The sequence below is a fragment of the Sarcophilus harrisii genome, chromosome 6 (genome assembly GCF_902635505.1).
Source record: "Sarcophilus harrisii chromosome 6, mSarHar1.11, whole genome shotgun sequence".
In the NCBI taxonomy this organism is placed as follows: Eukaryota; Metazoa; Chordata; class Mammalia; order Dasyuromorphia; family Dasyuridae; genus Sarcophilus; species Sarcophilus harrisii.
In genome coordinates this window covers 192,765,376-192,781,886 of record NC_045431.1, presented here as the reverse complement: position 1 = coordinate 192,781,886, position 16,511 = coordinate 192,765,376, and the positions used below count along the sequence as shown (strand labels likewise).

At 45.2% G+C, this 16,511-nt stretch overlaps 1 protein-coding gene across 2 annotated transcripts in view; it reads right to left on the bottom strand.

The window, feature by feature from the left end:
- Positions 1-4,550: 4,550 nt before the first annotated feature.
- PTPRA (protein tyrosine phosphatase receptor type A) overlaps positions 4,551-16,511 on the bottom strand; it is a 194,249-nt gene continuing 182,288 nt past the window's right edge. For both annotated transcript variants that reach the window (XM_031941764.1, XM_031941765.1), the window contains 10 exons: positions 15,930-16,096; positions 15,493-15,628; positions 15,020-15,169; positions 14,172-14,265; positions 13,834-13,910; positions 13,207-13,341; positions 8,296-8,421; positions 8,057-8,208; positions 6,669-6,804; positions 4,551-5,622 (listed from right to left, as the gene is read on the bottom strand). In XM_031941764.1, the coding sequence (XP_031797624.1) occupies positions 5,548-5,622; positions 6,669-6,804; positions 8,057-8,208; positions 8,296-8,421; positions 13,207-13,341; positions 13,834-13,910; positions 14,172-14,265; positions 15,020-15,169; positions 15,493-15,628; positions 15,930-16,096 (1,248 nt within the window). In that variant the 3' untranslated portion in view covers positions 4,551-5,547. The remainder of the gene's footprint in view (positions 5,623-6,668; positions 6,805-8,056; positions 8,209-8,295; positions 8,422-13,206; positions 13,342-13,833; positions 13,911-14,171; positions 14,266-15,019; positions 15,170-15,492; positions 15,629-15,929; positions 16,097-16,511) is intronic.

Genomic DNA, 16,511 nt, shown 5'->3' with positions numbered 1-16,511 from the left:
CTGAAGTACACTAACTCTCAGATCAGTTTCCAAAAAAACCGGTTTAGTAAAAACTCCTTAATCTTGTACTTGTGAATTTTATTTTAATCTTTATTCAATTTCATTTCAAATTAGGTTTTGTTTGACATTCTAGCCTAAGATCTTTTTGGATCCTAGTTTTGTCATCTAGTGTGTAAGCTATCCCTCTCAGTTTTGTATCATCTACAAATCTGTTAAGCATGCTCTCTCTGACTTTACCCAAGTCATCAATAACAATGTAATTTAAAGAGCACAAGGCTAAAACCAGGACATTTTACTAAAGATGGCCTTCCAAGCTGACAGCCAGCCCAGAATCTGCCTAATTACACTTTTATGCACATCTTTATCTTATCTGTAGGTATAATGTGAGGCTTTGTTAATGCTTTGTTAAAATCTAAGCCCTATAACTTTTTCCTGATCTGATAGGAACTTGGTTAAAGGGGGAAATGAATTTCATCTGTTCTTGATGAAGTCATGCTTTGTGAACATTGCTCCCTTTCCCAGATGTTTGGTAATCATTCCTTTCCTAATAAAATACTTCAGAATTTTGTTGGAAACTTAAATCTGCTATATACTGCTGGCAGACTCCTTTTTTTCCTTTTTTTAAATGAAGTTTTATTTACCCTTCTAGACTTTAATAGCCTTTCCTATCTGCTAAGAGCATTCAAATATTACAAGTGGCTTAGCAATTATCCCTGACACCCCTTTCAGTATCTTAGGATGGTTTATCTGTGCCTGATGACTTGAATTCAAGGGTAAAGAAGTGATCTCATATTATCTCATCCCTCTTGTGTTTTAACTCCTTTGGGCTATTTTTTTTTACCCTAAAGATCACTAATGATTGAGAAAACTCTTTCATTTTACAGATGAGGAAACTGAGACACAGAGAGGCTAAGTGACTCGATCAGGTAACAGCTAATGTTTGAATGAGGATTTGAACTCAGGTCTTTTTGATCTAAGTATAAAATTCTATCCACTATTGTAACTGGCTGTTGCAATGTGAATTTTCTTAAGCCTTTTTGGGGAATATATTTAAAGAGGGTGTCTCAAAAGATTTAGTGAAGTATTAAGCCTTAATAGGCATAGGGTACATACACACAGAGAAATAGCCTATATGCCATCCATCCTAGCTTCCTTTAGTTCAAAGCTTCTAAAACTGTAGTTTGCGATCCCATATGAGGCTGAATAACTGAATGTGGGAGTGATGAAATTATGATTAATTATTAGTAAATGTTTTATTTGTATATTTATTTTATATACCTATATACCTTGGATCATGTAAAAATTTCCAGGGCAAAAAGGAGTTGCAAGTGGAAAGAGCTTAAGAAGCCCTGCTTTAGTTTTTATTTATTCTCTTCCCCCCTCACCCCCACCCCGGCTTTAGTTTATTACTTAGATCAAAAACCTTTCTATTTGGGCTCAAAAAATCAACTACAAAACTTCAGTTAACAGTGAGACAGGGCATCCCAAGAAAATAATTTAAATGGGCAGTGTCCAGAACAAGAGAGGAGAGTCACAAAATCAGAAGTAGAAGAGACTTCAGAGTGTGTCTAGCCCTGTCTGTGCCCAAACTGCCTTTCTCAGCTGTCTCACAACCCAGGGGTCACCCCCGACTTTTGGTTATGGCTCAGCCCGCCATATCCAAGCCCTTGCTGGGAGCTGTGGATTTCACCTTGCAGCACTTCTCCAAGAAGCCCCCTTCCTTCCTGACACCCTCATGCCACACCTGCATTATTGTCATATCTGCTGCTGGGTCTGCCTGCCCTTATTCTCCTTGCTCCCACCCACTCACCAAAGTGATTTTTCTAAAACCACAGGCCCATCCTGCTCATCTCCTGCTCAATAAGCTCCAGAACGAAAGATCAAGCCTTCTGTTGGGTGTTCAAAGCCCTTCACTGCCAACGCTTCTAGTCTTCTTAGCCCTTACATGCTGCCATGTTCTCTCTGATCCAGTGATCCATCTCTTGGCAGTTAACTAGGATAAGGCATTGCATTGTCCATTTTGTCTCCCGTGCCCGGAAGGCTCTCTCTCCTCATCTCCACCTCCTGGCTTCCCAGTCCCTCTTAATTCTGGTGCCTTTCTTCTGTTTTTATCTCATAAACACCACGTGATATGTTCATCTCGTCTCCCCTGTGAAACTGTGAGATGTCTTTTGCCTCTCTTTGTGTCCCAGCCCTTAGTACAGTGCATGTCTGATTTCATAGCCCCGTTGAGGGTTTTTTGGGCTAAGGTACTGCCATTTCCTCCTCAGGAAATTAAGGCAAATAGGGCCAAGTGACTTGCTAATATCTGAGACCAGATTTGAACTTAAATATTCCCAACTCTCCTACTTGGCTACCCTAATGCTTACTGACCTACTCTTAATGACAGCTCCATTTTGTCCCCTCCTCTAATTCACTTGACATCCTGTTATCTCTCCATCTCTACAACTGTTGCCACTTTTGGGGTAAAATTATCTTACTCTTCTGTACCTGCAAAGTAATTGAGGTCTCATGATCACCTCCAGGCCCCCACCCTAGTTTAAGCACATCTGCTATACTATATTCTATTTTGACCATCACACAAGTAAGGATGTTGACAAGTGCTCGGAAGAAAAGGAGGAAGTGAAAACTTCTACCAGGATCAATAGAGGAACTAGGAATGTTTAGTTTACAGAGTAGGTGATTCAGGGGGTAGGTGAAGGCTCTCTTTTAAGTAATTGCATGAGTGTTGACAAAGTAATTTGGTCTGGCTTCAGAGAGCGAACTAGCAGGAAAGGGGGAAGCTTTACAAAGGCAGATTTCAGTTCTGTGTAAGGAAAAGGGAACTATGTTTAAAGACAGGGCAAAAAGGATACAACTTCCTCAACTGGTCTTAAATTCTTTCAAGCTTGGAGAGATGCCCTTTCTAAGGTACACTCTAATTTGGAAGACAAGGCCACCATCACTCTCTTGCTCTTCCTCAGCATGTCTTCATGGACTTTTGAATCTTTCTCCAGCCATTATATCTTTGACTATTGGAGCTGTCTTTTCTGGAGCCCTTTGGCTCCACTCTGGCTTTTTTCAGATGCTTTTATTCCATTAAAATTTCTGAGACTGCATCCTATCCTTTCTTAGCTGGCTTCTTATCCTCTTCCAACTCTTCCTTGGAAAAATGTCAGTCCTGACATTTCCATTGAGCTCCAGACCCTACATTTCCCCAAATATTTTTAAATTATTTTTACTTGGATGTCCCACCATCACCTTATACTTGCAATGTTTAAAAATTGAATTCAATTTTCTTTTACAAACTGGATCTTCCTCTACTTCCTTGTTTTTCTTGACTTAGAATATTAGTCATCGTCTATCCCAAGTCCTCTACCCCCTCCAAAAAAACACCCCAATTTCCATGTCTTAATGTTCTTTTGAAGTTTGACCTCCACCTTCTCCTTCCTCCTTGTCACACCCTCATTTGTCACTTCACTCTTGGTCATTTAAACAGTCTCCTTACTGACTTCCATGTTTCAGTCTGGTCTGCCAACCCATCTTGGCTACATAACCAAAATTATTTTAAGCATTAGTCTGACCACATGCCCTTCCCAGCTCACAAACTCTAATTCTCCCTTGTCTAGATGCACTGGGAGCTGTTTAGATGTACCTCTGTAGGCCACCAGCATCTCTAGCGGTCATTATTTATGCAGGATGTCTAGTTTGAGGATTTAACACACTCTGGTTGTTTTCTCCTGGAACTTTCATGTGTCTTTTGAGTCTCTTTGAGGAGATTCTCCTTCAATCCTCAGTGTATGGAGCCAGCAAAGACTTGAGTATATGAGGATTTGGGGGAAGATTTGTTTGCACTCAAGCCAGACTGAGAAGGAAAGGGAACAAAAAAGGCTTGACCCTTGTAGATGGCAGCAGGTATCCTGAAGCAATCCAACAGACCCTTTGGCCATTGTTCTGCCTAGTGGTCATGAGGAAAAATGGGGCTCACAAGTATAAATTCTCGATTCAATGAGGGGAAAGGGAGAGAGGAATAAGAGAAAGGGAAAAAGGAGGAAGAGAGAACAAAGTGATGATTATTGAAGAGAAGAGGAGGGAAAAAAAAAAGAGGAAGGGAGAAAGGGGAGAGAGAGAAAGAGGGGGGAAAAAAAGAGAGTGGGAGAGAGGGAAAAGAGAGAGAGAGAGAGAGAGAGAGAGTGAGAGAGTGTGTGTGTGTGTGTGTGTGTCAGTTAGCCACGGAGAGGGACAGAGACAGAAAGAGGGAAGGGCAGAGAAAGGAGAGGGATGGGGGGAGGAGTGTAGAGAGAGCTGAGACAGAGACAGTAGGGAGGGAATAGGAAGAGGAAGAGAAAAATGAGGAGATAGAGGAGTGAAGCAGGTGGGAGGTCAGGCACTCCTTTATAGACATCCAGAGAACTGGGAGCGGGCTGTTTGTTCTGCTCCGGGAGTGCAAGTCCAGGTCTTCCTCGAGTTGGGAATCACATGCTTCATCTTCTCTCCCCTCCCCCAAACCAACCCCCTTCATCATACCACATACATGCAACAGACATAAAAGAGACCATTTTACACCTTAGTGGAATCCACAGCATCATTGAAATGGCCACACACAAGCTGATTTTAGATAAAGAACAATGACTCCTTCAATGGCCCTTGGAGGACTAGGATGTGCTCAAGGTCCACATGATCCCTACTGGCAAAAGGTCCTCCTGAGGCCCCCTTGTCTTCAGTGGTCGGAGATCTTGCAGCTGAATCCTCTTTCTCCTCAAGGACCAGGGCTAAAGGAGATGCTGACACTTTGGAAATGTCAGGGTCACAGAGACGGAAGTGGCTGGTAGAATTTTGGGGGGTGTGGCTGGTAGGACTTGTTATGGGAAGTCTCGGTCCCTCTCCCCAAGACAAGAGGCACACTAGCATCCATCTTTCTCAGCACAAAATTCTTGATTCCCTCTTCCCCACCCACCTGCATCTGGCCCTCCCCCCCAGATAGGACAGAGGGACAGACATGTCATGGGTCTGCAGGAAGACAAAGCCTTTTTATTATCTAGTGGGCCCTGGTGGGATGGCAGCAAGGACCCTTCAGCTGCAGTCCTGGTCCCTTTGTTCCCCAGGGGAGAATTTTCTCTGGTAAAAAAAGGTGGGGGTTATTTACAATGGCAAGGGTGAATCAGTGTGTAGGAGGGGCCTTGGAGGGGAAAATGTGCAACCATTTTCCATGTGAAATAAGAATTTTGTGCTTCATCTTGTATGAATTTGCTTGGAATGAATATTGTTAAAAAGGCTTTTCTTCCTCAGGAAAAGATTTACAAAACAAACACCAGCTGGGCCCACTCTCCAGCAAAGGGTGTCACGATATGAATCCAAACAGCACGCTATTTAATTCCCCAATCAAACATTGGAAAAAAGACTATCAGCGCTAACACAGCTACATATAAAATCTCCAGCTAACGGGAAGCCTATGTACCAACCTCTCAAACAGGTAAGATATATACACAGAGCTGGGTGTATTAACAAATAGAATGGTACAAAATATTAAAGAAGGCAACTCTTCTGAGCACAGGCCCTCGGCGTCTCTCATTTGAAGTTGGCATAATCTGAGAAGGCGTCGATGTATTCCTGCACCACCTTGTAGCAGAACTCGTACTGTTCCTGCGGAGGAGGAGAAGCAAACATGAAAATCACCTCAGAGGAAGTGAAGGGGTCAGATTCCCCTCTTGGCTTACACAACCCGACTCTCTGCTCATCTCTCCCCATCAAGCAGATGCAATCTTCAAAGGCAAACAGCCAGGAGGAAAGAGAAACGCTGGCCGGGCCCTTTCAAAGGTCAGATGGCAAAGCCATGTGTAGACTGGGGACCGAACAGGAGACAAGTGGAGATGAGTCAGTTTGATTAGAATAATGAGCAGTTGGCACATGGACCCAGAGCTCACAGCTTTAGTTCCTATGGGCCGCTGGGGCTTGAACGGTTTGTTTTGTTTTTTTAAAATCTCAATTTCTTGTTTCCAGATTCACCAGATTTAGCATTTTCCTATGTTTTCTACATCAGGCTCTTCTCCCCCAGAACTCTTGGAGGGTCTAGATTTTGAGATCAGAAAACACTCTTTATAAGGTGATCAGGTTGGCTGGGCAAAGAATCTAAGGTTTCTGAGGAGGAAGAATCAGAGCCAAGGGAATCCATTTTTAACTCCTCTGGGCCAGCCCAGGTCTGCTAGATTTCTAGTGTGACTTTCAAATTTCAAACAATAGACTTTGGATAGAAAATGCCATCTGGATCCAGAAAAAGAACTATGGAGATTGAATGTAAATCAACATATGCTATGTTTACTTCTTTTTTCTGCTTTTTTTTTCTCTTTCCCATAGTTTTCCCTTTTTGTTCTGATTCTCTTTCCCAACACGATTCAAAAAGCAACATGCCTAAAATAAATATATTTTTAAAAAAGCAAAGAGAGAAACAATATAATCGCTTCCTAAAAATAGTGGATTCTTTTGCTGTTGACCAAACCAGTCTGTTGCCAGAGCCTGGCCTAAGGCCTGGAGGATAGGGATAGAGAAATATATGGTTTGAACAGACAAATTGCTAATCGGTGTTTCTCACTGACCATGTTATTTCCCTGGTCTCATGCCTGAGGTGGTCAGCGATTGTTCCCCAAGCCTGTTGTAGTGATGCTAGGGGCAGAGATACGGTGTGGACATACCAGTGTCTGGACCATGTGTGGCCTCTGTAACCTCAGGCTCTTCACTGTCTGGAAGACATCCAAGATCCCCTCAGCTTTCACCCTCTCCAGGACTGTGCTCAAAGCACAGAATGTGCCTGTTCTTCCTGCACCAGCACTAGAAGGGACAGAGAGAGACAGACTTGCCTGAGCAATGATTGAGATTCCCACAACACCCCTGGCTAGAAGCAGACATTCTGGTGAGTATTTCTATCCCCAGCTCAACAATGATACATTTCTAACTGCTGCAGACCTTGCTTACAGACCCTCCAGGCCTAGATCATCTTTCCCCTTGGGGAAGGAATCCCTGGGCTCTCTGGGCACTGGCTGTGCTGATGATAGGAACCAGGGCTAGGAAAAGTGAAGGGAGTACAAGGGGCCACCTGTGCAGGAGAGTGGTGATGGACATGGTCTTCAAATTGAGGATAGATGGCCATGTTCTCAGAAGAGGGGGTTCCTGTTTAAGCAGAGGTTGTACTGGAAGGCTGGTGAGACCTTCCCCAAAATGGATCATGTGACTTGCTGAACTTAATTATGTCTACCTTACCCACCCATTTATTTATTTCTCATCCCACATGAGACAATCATTGAGTAGGAGGTACCTGGGAGACATTAGTGATATTATCAATGTACCATAACCCCTTAAATTGAACATATACAGAACTTCATTTATCATCTGTCCCATGCCAGTGCCCCTCCCGTTATTCAGGCTCAAAACCTTGAAGTCACCATTAATAGGAACTTCTTTTTCTCACCAAGTCCTCTTCATTTTTCCCTTCAAAATCTATTTCAGGGGTAGTTAGGTGGCACAGTGGATAGACCACCAGCCCTGAAGTCAGGAGGATCTGAGTTTAAATTTGACCTCTGACACTTAACACTTCCTGGCTGTGTGACCCTGGGCAAGTCACTTAACTCCAATTGCCCCAGGGGGAAAAATTTATTTTGATTTTGCTCCCTGTTTTCCCTATCTCTGGTTCTTGTGAGAGTCTCAAGTGGGCTTTCTCCCTTCCCAGTCTCCAGCCACACTGATTCCATTGTACAACCTCCCCAGTGCAACATACTGAAGGTTCCCAGTCTGGGCCTGCTGTCACCTCACCAGAGATGTGTGGTGCAATGAAGGGGACTGAAACTCAGGAAGACTTGAGGCTCCACCCACTCAGACCCATCTCCGAGGCTCAAGCCTCCCCTCTGTAAAATGAGATGAAACCCTGCTTGGGGTTACCTTGAGGCTCCCAAGAGATGACACGGTAAAGCCCCCTTCCTCTGACTGCTCCTGCCTGCCATCTGCAGCCTCTCCTCCCTTCCCTGGGATGGGGGAACTCACGGGCACGGAGGGGTGAGGGGGAGGGGGAAGAGGACACTGGTGGTACCTGCAGTGGACTGTGATGGGGTGGTTCCCTGACTGCTGCTGCTGCTTCTGCACAGCTGCGATGATGTTGATCATGCCTTTGCCGTCGCTGGGAATCCCCACCTCAGGCCAGCCGTGGAAGTGGAACTGTCGAATCTGCCGGGTCTTGTTTTCCTTGAGGAAAAGCACACTGGGTCAGAGGGAAGGCTGGAGGCGGAGGCCGCCCTGCTGCCGCAGCTGCTGCTCTCCCAGTGTCCTTACCCTGGTGTTGGCCACGAGCAGGTCTCGGACAGTGTAGCTCTCACACTCCTCCTCCTTCTTGAGTTCCACGGTGATGTCCCCGTAGGACACAGAGCCATCGGACGGCCAATACTGGGCACACTTTTCCTGGGGACACAAAGGCCATTGGCCCAGATAAAGCAGGCAGCCTGGCAGCCCGCACTGGCATTTCTGAGAGCTGGGCTTTTGGCCCGGCTTGACCACCAGCTTCCTCTGTGATGCTGGACTAGGCTCTTCTCCCTGCTCCATCTTAGTTTCCTCCTCAGCCAAATAATTAAATCATGATAAATAATCTTTCAGTTTCCTTCTTATTGTAGTGGAAACTCAATATGGTTATGACTTTATTTAAAGTTGGAGGACTAGAGGTAGTGTGATGTAGTAGGAAAAGTGGCAGAAATCAGAATGTGGATATAGACTTGGAAGTTAGTTGCAGGACCCTGGGCAACAAGCCATTTAAACTTGTAGCTACAGTTTTCTTATCTGAATATACAGTTTACTACGTGAGTCACGGGACTATTATGAGAAAAGTTCTTGGCAAACCTTACAATGTTACAGCAAGACAAACTTGTTACTTTAAAACTGTTCTAGCAAAGTTTCTCCTCTGAAGGTGAAAAGACATCCTGTAAAACACCCAATCATCCAGATACAGCTAGAGCTGGAAATTGGAGTGGGCCAATTAAGGAATTGGACTAATAGGAATTCTATAAATATGACAAGCAAGCTTGGATTGGTATTTGTGTACATGTGTGTATGTGTATAATGTGTTCTCAAGTACGCACAGCAGCATATTTTTCCTTTACCCCTTCTCAGTAATTCTTCTCTTTTCTTTCTCTTTTTTTTTAAATTAAGATTTTATTGATATCTTTTTATTATTATTATTTTTTAAAAACATGGTCATTTTCTGACACACTGTCCATCCTTTCCTCTTCCTAATGAGTTTTCCGTGGTAACAAAGAAAAATGATCAGACAAACTCCACACTGTGACTGTGTCTGACACTTCCCAGCATCTTGCACGATGATCCCTCATTACCCAAGGAAAGAAGGAACATTTTATCGCTTTTCTCGGACCAAGATCAGTCATGAGCATTGAACAACATTTGGGATATATATTAGTGTTTTTATTGTGTGGCATTTTCCTGTCCATTCTCTATTCTTCAATCTCAACATAGTCAAAATTTTCCCCCCTTTCTCCTGGTTTCCTTCTCCTGTTTAAGGTTAACCCCAAACTAATACCTTTGATCCTATTTCCTACCTTTGTCTTATAGAATTTGTATTCAACAATAGCCTGACTTTTTCTTGTGCCTTCTACAGTTTCTTCCTTTCTACTATCTGCTTTCTACTTACTCTAAAAAGCTTTCTCTTTAATCCTGCTAACCCATGTAGTTATGGTCTCCTATCTTCCCTCCTCCTCTTTTACTATTAACCTTCTTGAGAAAGAAATTCCATACCTAATGTGTGCACTGCCTTTTTACCTACTCTCTTCAACCTCTTGAAATCTGTTTTCTGCCTTTCTCTCCAAGATTTCTAATGACTTCCTAATTGCCCAATTCAGTGGCCTCTGAAAATTCTTTAATCTCAGACCTTTGATTACTGATCACTTCTCTCTCATTGGATGATTTGGCTTGTCCTACCTTTAGGGATATCACATTCCTGCCCCTCCTCTGATTTCTCAGATTGCTCCTTTCTGTCTCCTTGTCCTATTCCTGACCCTGTAGGATGGAGTTTCCCCAGGTTCTGTCCCCTACACTTTTTACTAAGCATATCTTTTTTGTTACTACTCATTCTCCTAATTTATCTTTTCCCTCTGCCTAATAATACTAACTTGGTAATAGCTGACATTTATACAAAGAACTTAAAATTTTGCAAAGTGCTTTGTATATATCTCATTTAAGCCTTATAATAACCCTGGGATATATGTTGTGGGTATCTTCACTCTCATTCTCCAAATAAGGAGACAAGTCCCAAGTAGCTTGCAGCTTCAGAGCTGGGGTTTGAACAATCTTCCTGATTTCAAGCTCAGTAGTCTCTCTACTATGTTTATTATGTCCTGAATCAAATCAATCAACATACACTTATGTGCCAGGTATTTATATGCTAGGTGCCAGAAAGACAAAAACAAAACCATCCCTGCCTCAATGAACTTATATTCTAATAGGGAAAACAAACACATACTAACAAGAGTGTACAAGAAATATACAAAGAAGCCACGCTCTCATACACACGGACATTAGATATTGAACTCCTTGAGAGCAAGGACAGTTGTCCCCAGGGCTTAGCACAGAGCTAGACACACAAAGTAGACCATTATCTACCATGTGCCTAGCCCTGTGCTAAGTGCTTGTTGACTAAGTGACCTCGAACAGCCAGTAGGCAGAGTGGGTAAAGGGACACCATGTCCCCATTCAGGGTGTCCTCAGTCTAAAGGTGATTTTAAGCTTAAAGACTTTTGGGATAACTTGTATTTGGTAATATCTTGTATTATAGAAGAGCCAGTGGAATTATTGAGTGGAGAAAAGACACGGTCAGAAGAGGCCTGTACTTTAGGGAAATCGTTTTAGTCACTCAGTGGAGAACAGATTAGAGTGGAGAAAGACTTGAGGAAGCTCTTGTGCTAGTTAACTCAGGATCCCTTTATTTATGGGGGTCCAGTCTGACTCCTGCCTGGCCTTTGGTCATCAGGGTCATCTTCACTCCTCTGTCTCCTTTACTTCCCTGCCTGATGAACACCCCCTTTCATCTTTAAAAAGCCCAATACTACTCCCCACTGAACGAGATGAGGTGCGCTCTCTCAACACAATTGTGAAAACCCAGTAAGGCTTCATCTACTTCAGAGCTGAAGTAGGCCTAAAGGTCTTTGAGCATTGATCTAAGGGCATACCTAAGTCCCCTTCCTGCTATCCTCCCATGACATCATTTTCTCCCTATTTCAATCAAATACGGGCAACTATGTACTTATTAGTTAAGTTCAATTTCTTGGGTAGTTCCACGTCTAGAATGTAAGACCCTTAGCCAATGAGGATGAGGGTCAGTGGTGGGAGGGGGTATTTGCCTTAAGGATTTAAGTGTTAACCCTGCCCCCAGAAGGTGCCTCCTCCCTTCAATTGCCTGCTCAACAGGTGGGACACCCTTCTCCAGAGAACGTATAATAAACTTTGCTTTGCTTCTAGAGATCTCTCCAGCTTTTTTTTATTAAACGGTGACCCCTCACCATTTCTGAGCCACACACCACGAAGCCCTCTCTGATTCTGCTCCTGCAATGGCCAAATCCTCAGCAAGGTCAGAGGGCTGCCCACAGGGTCCTGGGCGTGTGCCTCTTTCTGAAGCACTCCTCATGGGATCATGGGACACCATTGCCATAATCTGTGCTTATGGCTTATCCACCTACTAAACTATGAGGTTCATGAAGGAAGGAAAGTCTTTTTTAAACTTCACATTCCTTTCAGGGTTTAGAGAATGGTCTGCAGAGAACAGTTCTAAAGTAGCTCATTTGTATGACAAGGAAAAAGACTGAATAGGAAGAAAAAAGAGGAAAGAAATGGGAGAAGCTGAACAATGGGAAGACCCCACCTGAGAGCTAGGAAAGAAGGGGCACATTGGAAAATTCATCCTAACTCAGCCAGGGAGGCAAAATGGAGATTCAACTGAGGAGGACTAAGTAGAATGGAGCTCATGTGGCCCCAGAAGAACACTTTTGTTTTTAGAGATTCTTGGGACCCAGTGCAGTATTAAAACCAGAAGGAACTAAAAATCACAAGCCCATTTGATCCTGAAGCTAAAGACACCTGTCTTTAGCCTCTTGCAGGCTCAGCTCCTAGGGCAGCTGGAGCTTCATTTTCTGGGGAGAAGTGAGAGCAACTAGTCTAGAAATATCCTGGCCCTGAAGATAAAGAAGCTGCAACACTGTCAGCCTCCTAATCCTGCTGCTACTTTCTCCTGGAAGAAAAGTAACTGCCTTGTAAACAGAGCTGGAAAACAATAAAGGTGGAGTCCAATGGGGAATAGCAATATTCAATGGAAGTAGGGATGACTCCCCCTGACCTCATCAGGCCTAAAGTCTCACAAAAAAAGATGTAATCTCCCTTGGAATGGGGTGGAGATAAGGGGTAGAAGAGAGCCTACCAGAAAGGGACTTTTGGGGATTTCCAGTGAGCTTTGTTGAGTGTTCTATCTGTATTCCTTTTTTTTTTTTTTTTTTTTTTTTTTTTCTGAGGCAATTGGGGTTAAGTAACTTGCCCAGGGTCACACAGGTAGTAAGTGTTAAGTGTCTGAAGTTAAGTGTCTGAGCCTCAGGTCCTCCTGACTTCAGGGTTGGTGCTCTATCCACTGCACCAACTAGCTGCTCCTTCTGTCTGTATTCTTCACTGCATTAGTAAAACCTGACCTGTGTTGAATGCCTAAGGAAAGCTGAGGGTCTTTCTTGGGGAAAGTGGCAGATCCTGCAGTTCCATGGTATGTAATAGGGGCAGATGAAACTGAACAGGTCTCCAGTGACCCAGACTCTTGGATTGGGAGAGAGCCTCTGGGACAGAGGTGATGTGTCCCGTTGTTACTTGTCCCCATATAATGGTGGGCTGTAGATGGGCTCGGAGTAAGTCAGGACTGAGTGAGCGGTGGAGGCCAGGTTAGTAACTTCATGTTATCTCAGAATGTGTCTGGTGGTCAGGTGGGACTAATGCCAAAGCAAACCCTGTCCTGGGATTTGGGGATCCTCTGTTCCCCTCTGGGAAATGCTGCTACTTTCCCAGGTCTTAGCATGGTCGGCTGTATAGATTAAAAGGTGCGTATTACTGAATTGGCTGAAGTTATTTAGAGGAGATATATAGACATTTTTCTAGGCTGCCTTTATTCCTCCATCTCTAGGGTGCTCTGCTGCCCTCCCTCCTCCAACTTACCTGGCCCCTCTCCTCCAGCTCAGTCAACATTACAATAGAACAAGATTTCCACTCCCAGATCATCCGCCAGAAATCTTCGATGGTGTGTAGGAGAGGCCCTTGGCTGGCGATGTAAGAATCCTTTTGTCTGTAGCCCTGTGAGGATCAGGTAAAAGAGAGGAGATGGGCTAGTTAAGGGTAGAAAATATGAATCTACCTGGCAGTAACAGATACAGGGTAGTGGTGGAGGAGGTGGTGATGGTGAGTGTGTACACTGACATTTTCTGCAGTTTCTCCCCAGATGACCCTACAAGACTCTGATCCAGATAACAACCTGGCAAGTAGGGTCTGGGGAAACACACAGCCCACAGCCGAATAGGTGGGAGGCTTTGGGGGTAGGCACTTCCTTCTTTACCTTTTTAGTTGGCTGACCTGAGCCAATATTTCCTGACCCCCAAGCTGGGATGTGCTTCTATTTTTTTTTCTTTCTGGAGGGGCCTGGGAGTGAGGCTAAGGCAGGATGTCTCTCACTCCAGGGTCTGAGGTCTGAGGAGGATGCCTGAGGCTGCATCCACAGAAGGGTCTAAAGTTGGAGCACAGAGGTCAGGTCACTCTGCAGCCCAGAGAAGATAAAGCCGCACTGCTTACATCAATGAAGGAAGCATTCACATAATCAGTGTTTTCCTCGCCCCTCTTGACTGGGATGATGACTCTGTTGAATTCATCTATAACAGAGAATAAAGAGTTTGCTGCTAATTGGAAGCTGGCCCTGACTTTCCTACTTAGGGCTTCCCCCCAACCCCCACTGGCTTTGGGGCTCTAGAAGGGATGAGGGGAGAGGAAGATGTTTTGGAGCTTTTAATTTACCAAATTGGGGTAGGGAGATGAACACAAGGCCATCTGGTCTTGAAGTGAGTCTATATAATTTCCCATCAGTCAAAGTCTGAGTTAGGGAGGATTCTGGGAGAGGGACAGTGCTCTCTTACATGGAATGATCTGCAGGACTCGGTTCTTCTTCATATTGGCAGGCAGGTTTCCCGTCCTCATCTTGTCATTTTGGATTTTGATTGATGTTAACTTCTATATTGAATGGAGGATGGGGAAAGTCTTTGGGTCAGGTAGTTCATAGGTCACCCAGAATCTCCACCAGAAGCCAGTATTTCTGCTTACTTGTTTGGGTTCTGCTATATCTCCTTTCAGCCCCTTTCCCTCACCCCTGGTCAAAAAAATTGATGGGAAATAATGCCTTTCCTCAATTCTCCCCTGACTTCTCTAGGCAACTTCCTTAGGCCTAGATATAGAAAAAAAGACAGAAGCAAATTGTGTGTGTGTGTGTGTGTGTGTGTGTGTGTGTGTGTGTGTATGAAAGAGAGATAAACAGACACAGAAAAAGGAAACTGTGAGACCAGCAAAGGGTGTTGAGCAGGAGTCTGGAGGCAAGCCCAAGAAAAAAGGAGTTAGGGAGTTCCCAGCTCTAAACTTTATTCTTGTGGTTTGATTCTTGGCTCTGATCCTCCCTGTGGATCATGGGCCTTAACTTAAAGAAACAACAAAGGGATTGGCCTAGATGATTTCTAAACCCCCTTTCAGCTTCACATCAAAGGTTTGAAGAGATCTTGGTTTCTTCATCAGAGGGTACCTCTAGTGTGGGTGCTAGGCTCCAGGGGCTCAGGGCAGGGTTTCTGGGCCCCAACACACCTTTCTCTGATTTTCAAGAGGCTGAATGTGTAGTTCTTTGTCCTGGTGTCTCACATGGCTGCCCTCTCCTCTATTCCCCAGTGCAGAGCTCTCTAGACCTAGGAGAGCCTGGTTGCAAGGGCCAGTCCATACTCACTTTAAACTCTTCCTCGAGCCCATTGCTGGTACTTCCTGGAATTCTGTTGTAGATTTTCTGCAGGTGTGTTTCCAGAGAGGTCACTTCTAGCTCCGTGTCTCCATAGAGATAGTGTTCTAGCAATGCTTGATAAATGAAGACATACTGCATCTAAAGGAGCAAAGGAGGCACCCCTCATGGACTGACTTCATAGGTCCCTCGTGGGGGGTGCCCATTGCCCAGACTTTGACTTAGACCAGAGCTTTTCCCAATCTGTGACTCTGTGCTCTCCCACACAGACTAGCTCCTGATGGTGTAGTTCCAGAGGGAGACTCGTGAGTCCAACAACAAATACCCCTAAGTGTGGGCAAATAGAGCTCTGAGAAGGAGATCTCGATTACACGCAGGGGGAGGTGACGGGCCCGCAGCCTAGAGCTGGCTCTGGGTCGGGGTCCAGCCTTACTGTCCCTTTACCCGCAGGAGAAGTGCCTTACATCGGTCTGCACCATCTGGCAGCGCTGAGCGCGGATCCGGCTCACGAAGCCATAGACATCCACCTTCCTCTCGGCATGCATCATGTCCAGCATGGCATCGATGACAACAAAGGTGCCCGTGCGCCCCACGCCCGCGCTGAGGTCAGACAGGGGTGTTATGAGTCAGGTGAGACGGCCAAACGCTAACTTGGGGCGGCCCAAGCCCGAGGCTTTCAGCCACAGCCCACCCTGCACTCCCAACTCCGAGAAAGGTCGTGGGCTACAAAGATTTGGCCAAGACCAGGAGGGGTCTGTGGCCACCTAAATGCAGTCAGGGGCCCTCTCCTCTACCCCTCACCCCACAATTCCCCAGGATGGCCTCCTACCCAGCCACCCCTCCACGGGGCAGAACGGGGCTAGACGAGAGGCAGACCGGACTAAGAGAGGCCAGGACTCACCTGCAGTGCACCACAATGGCTCCTGAATACTGAGGGTTACATGTCTTCACCTTCTTCAAGAACTTGAGCATTCCGATGGGGGTGAAAGGGACCCCAAAGTCTGGCCAACTGGTGAAGTGAAACTGAGTGACAAGGCGCTGGGGCTTTTTGTTGGTCACATCTCCGACCTGAGGATGGAGAAGGTAATGCACCTTGGTCCCTCTGAGGCCAGGAGGAGGGAGAACTGTGGACTCTTAGCAAGATCCCAGCAACAATTAGAAAAAGAGGATGGACATGGGGGGCCAGGAAGTGGCCCCAAACACTATAGCCCACCCAAAGAACCTCATAAAGTCAGGGTTACTTAAGGCAAATGGTTGATGGATTCTGATCACCCTTTGGGGGGGGGAGGGGAGAAAGGATTGGCTTTAACGTCCAGCCTAGCACACTCATGCTGGACATACGGAGACCCAGAAGGGTGTCACAGTCATCAGTTCAAGCCTTTTCAAACAGATGAGCCCCTTGGGGAAGTTCTATGAAACGATGCTTTCCTTCTGGGCATTAGTGAACCACTGACAAAACCAGAGAAGGGAAAGGAGTCTGTAC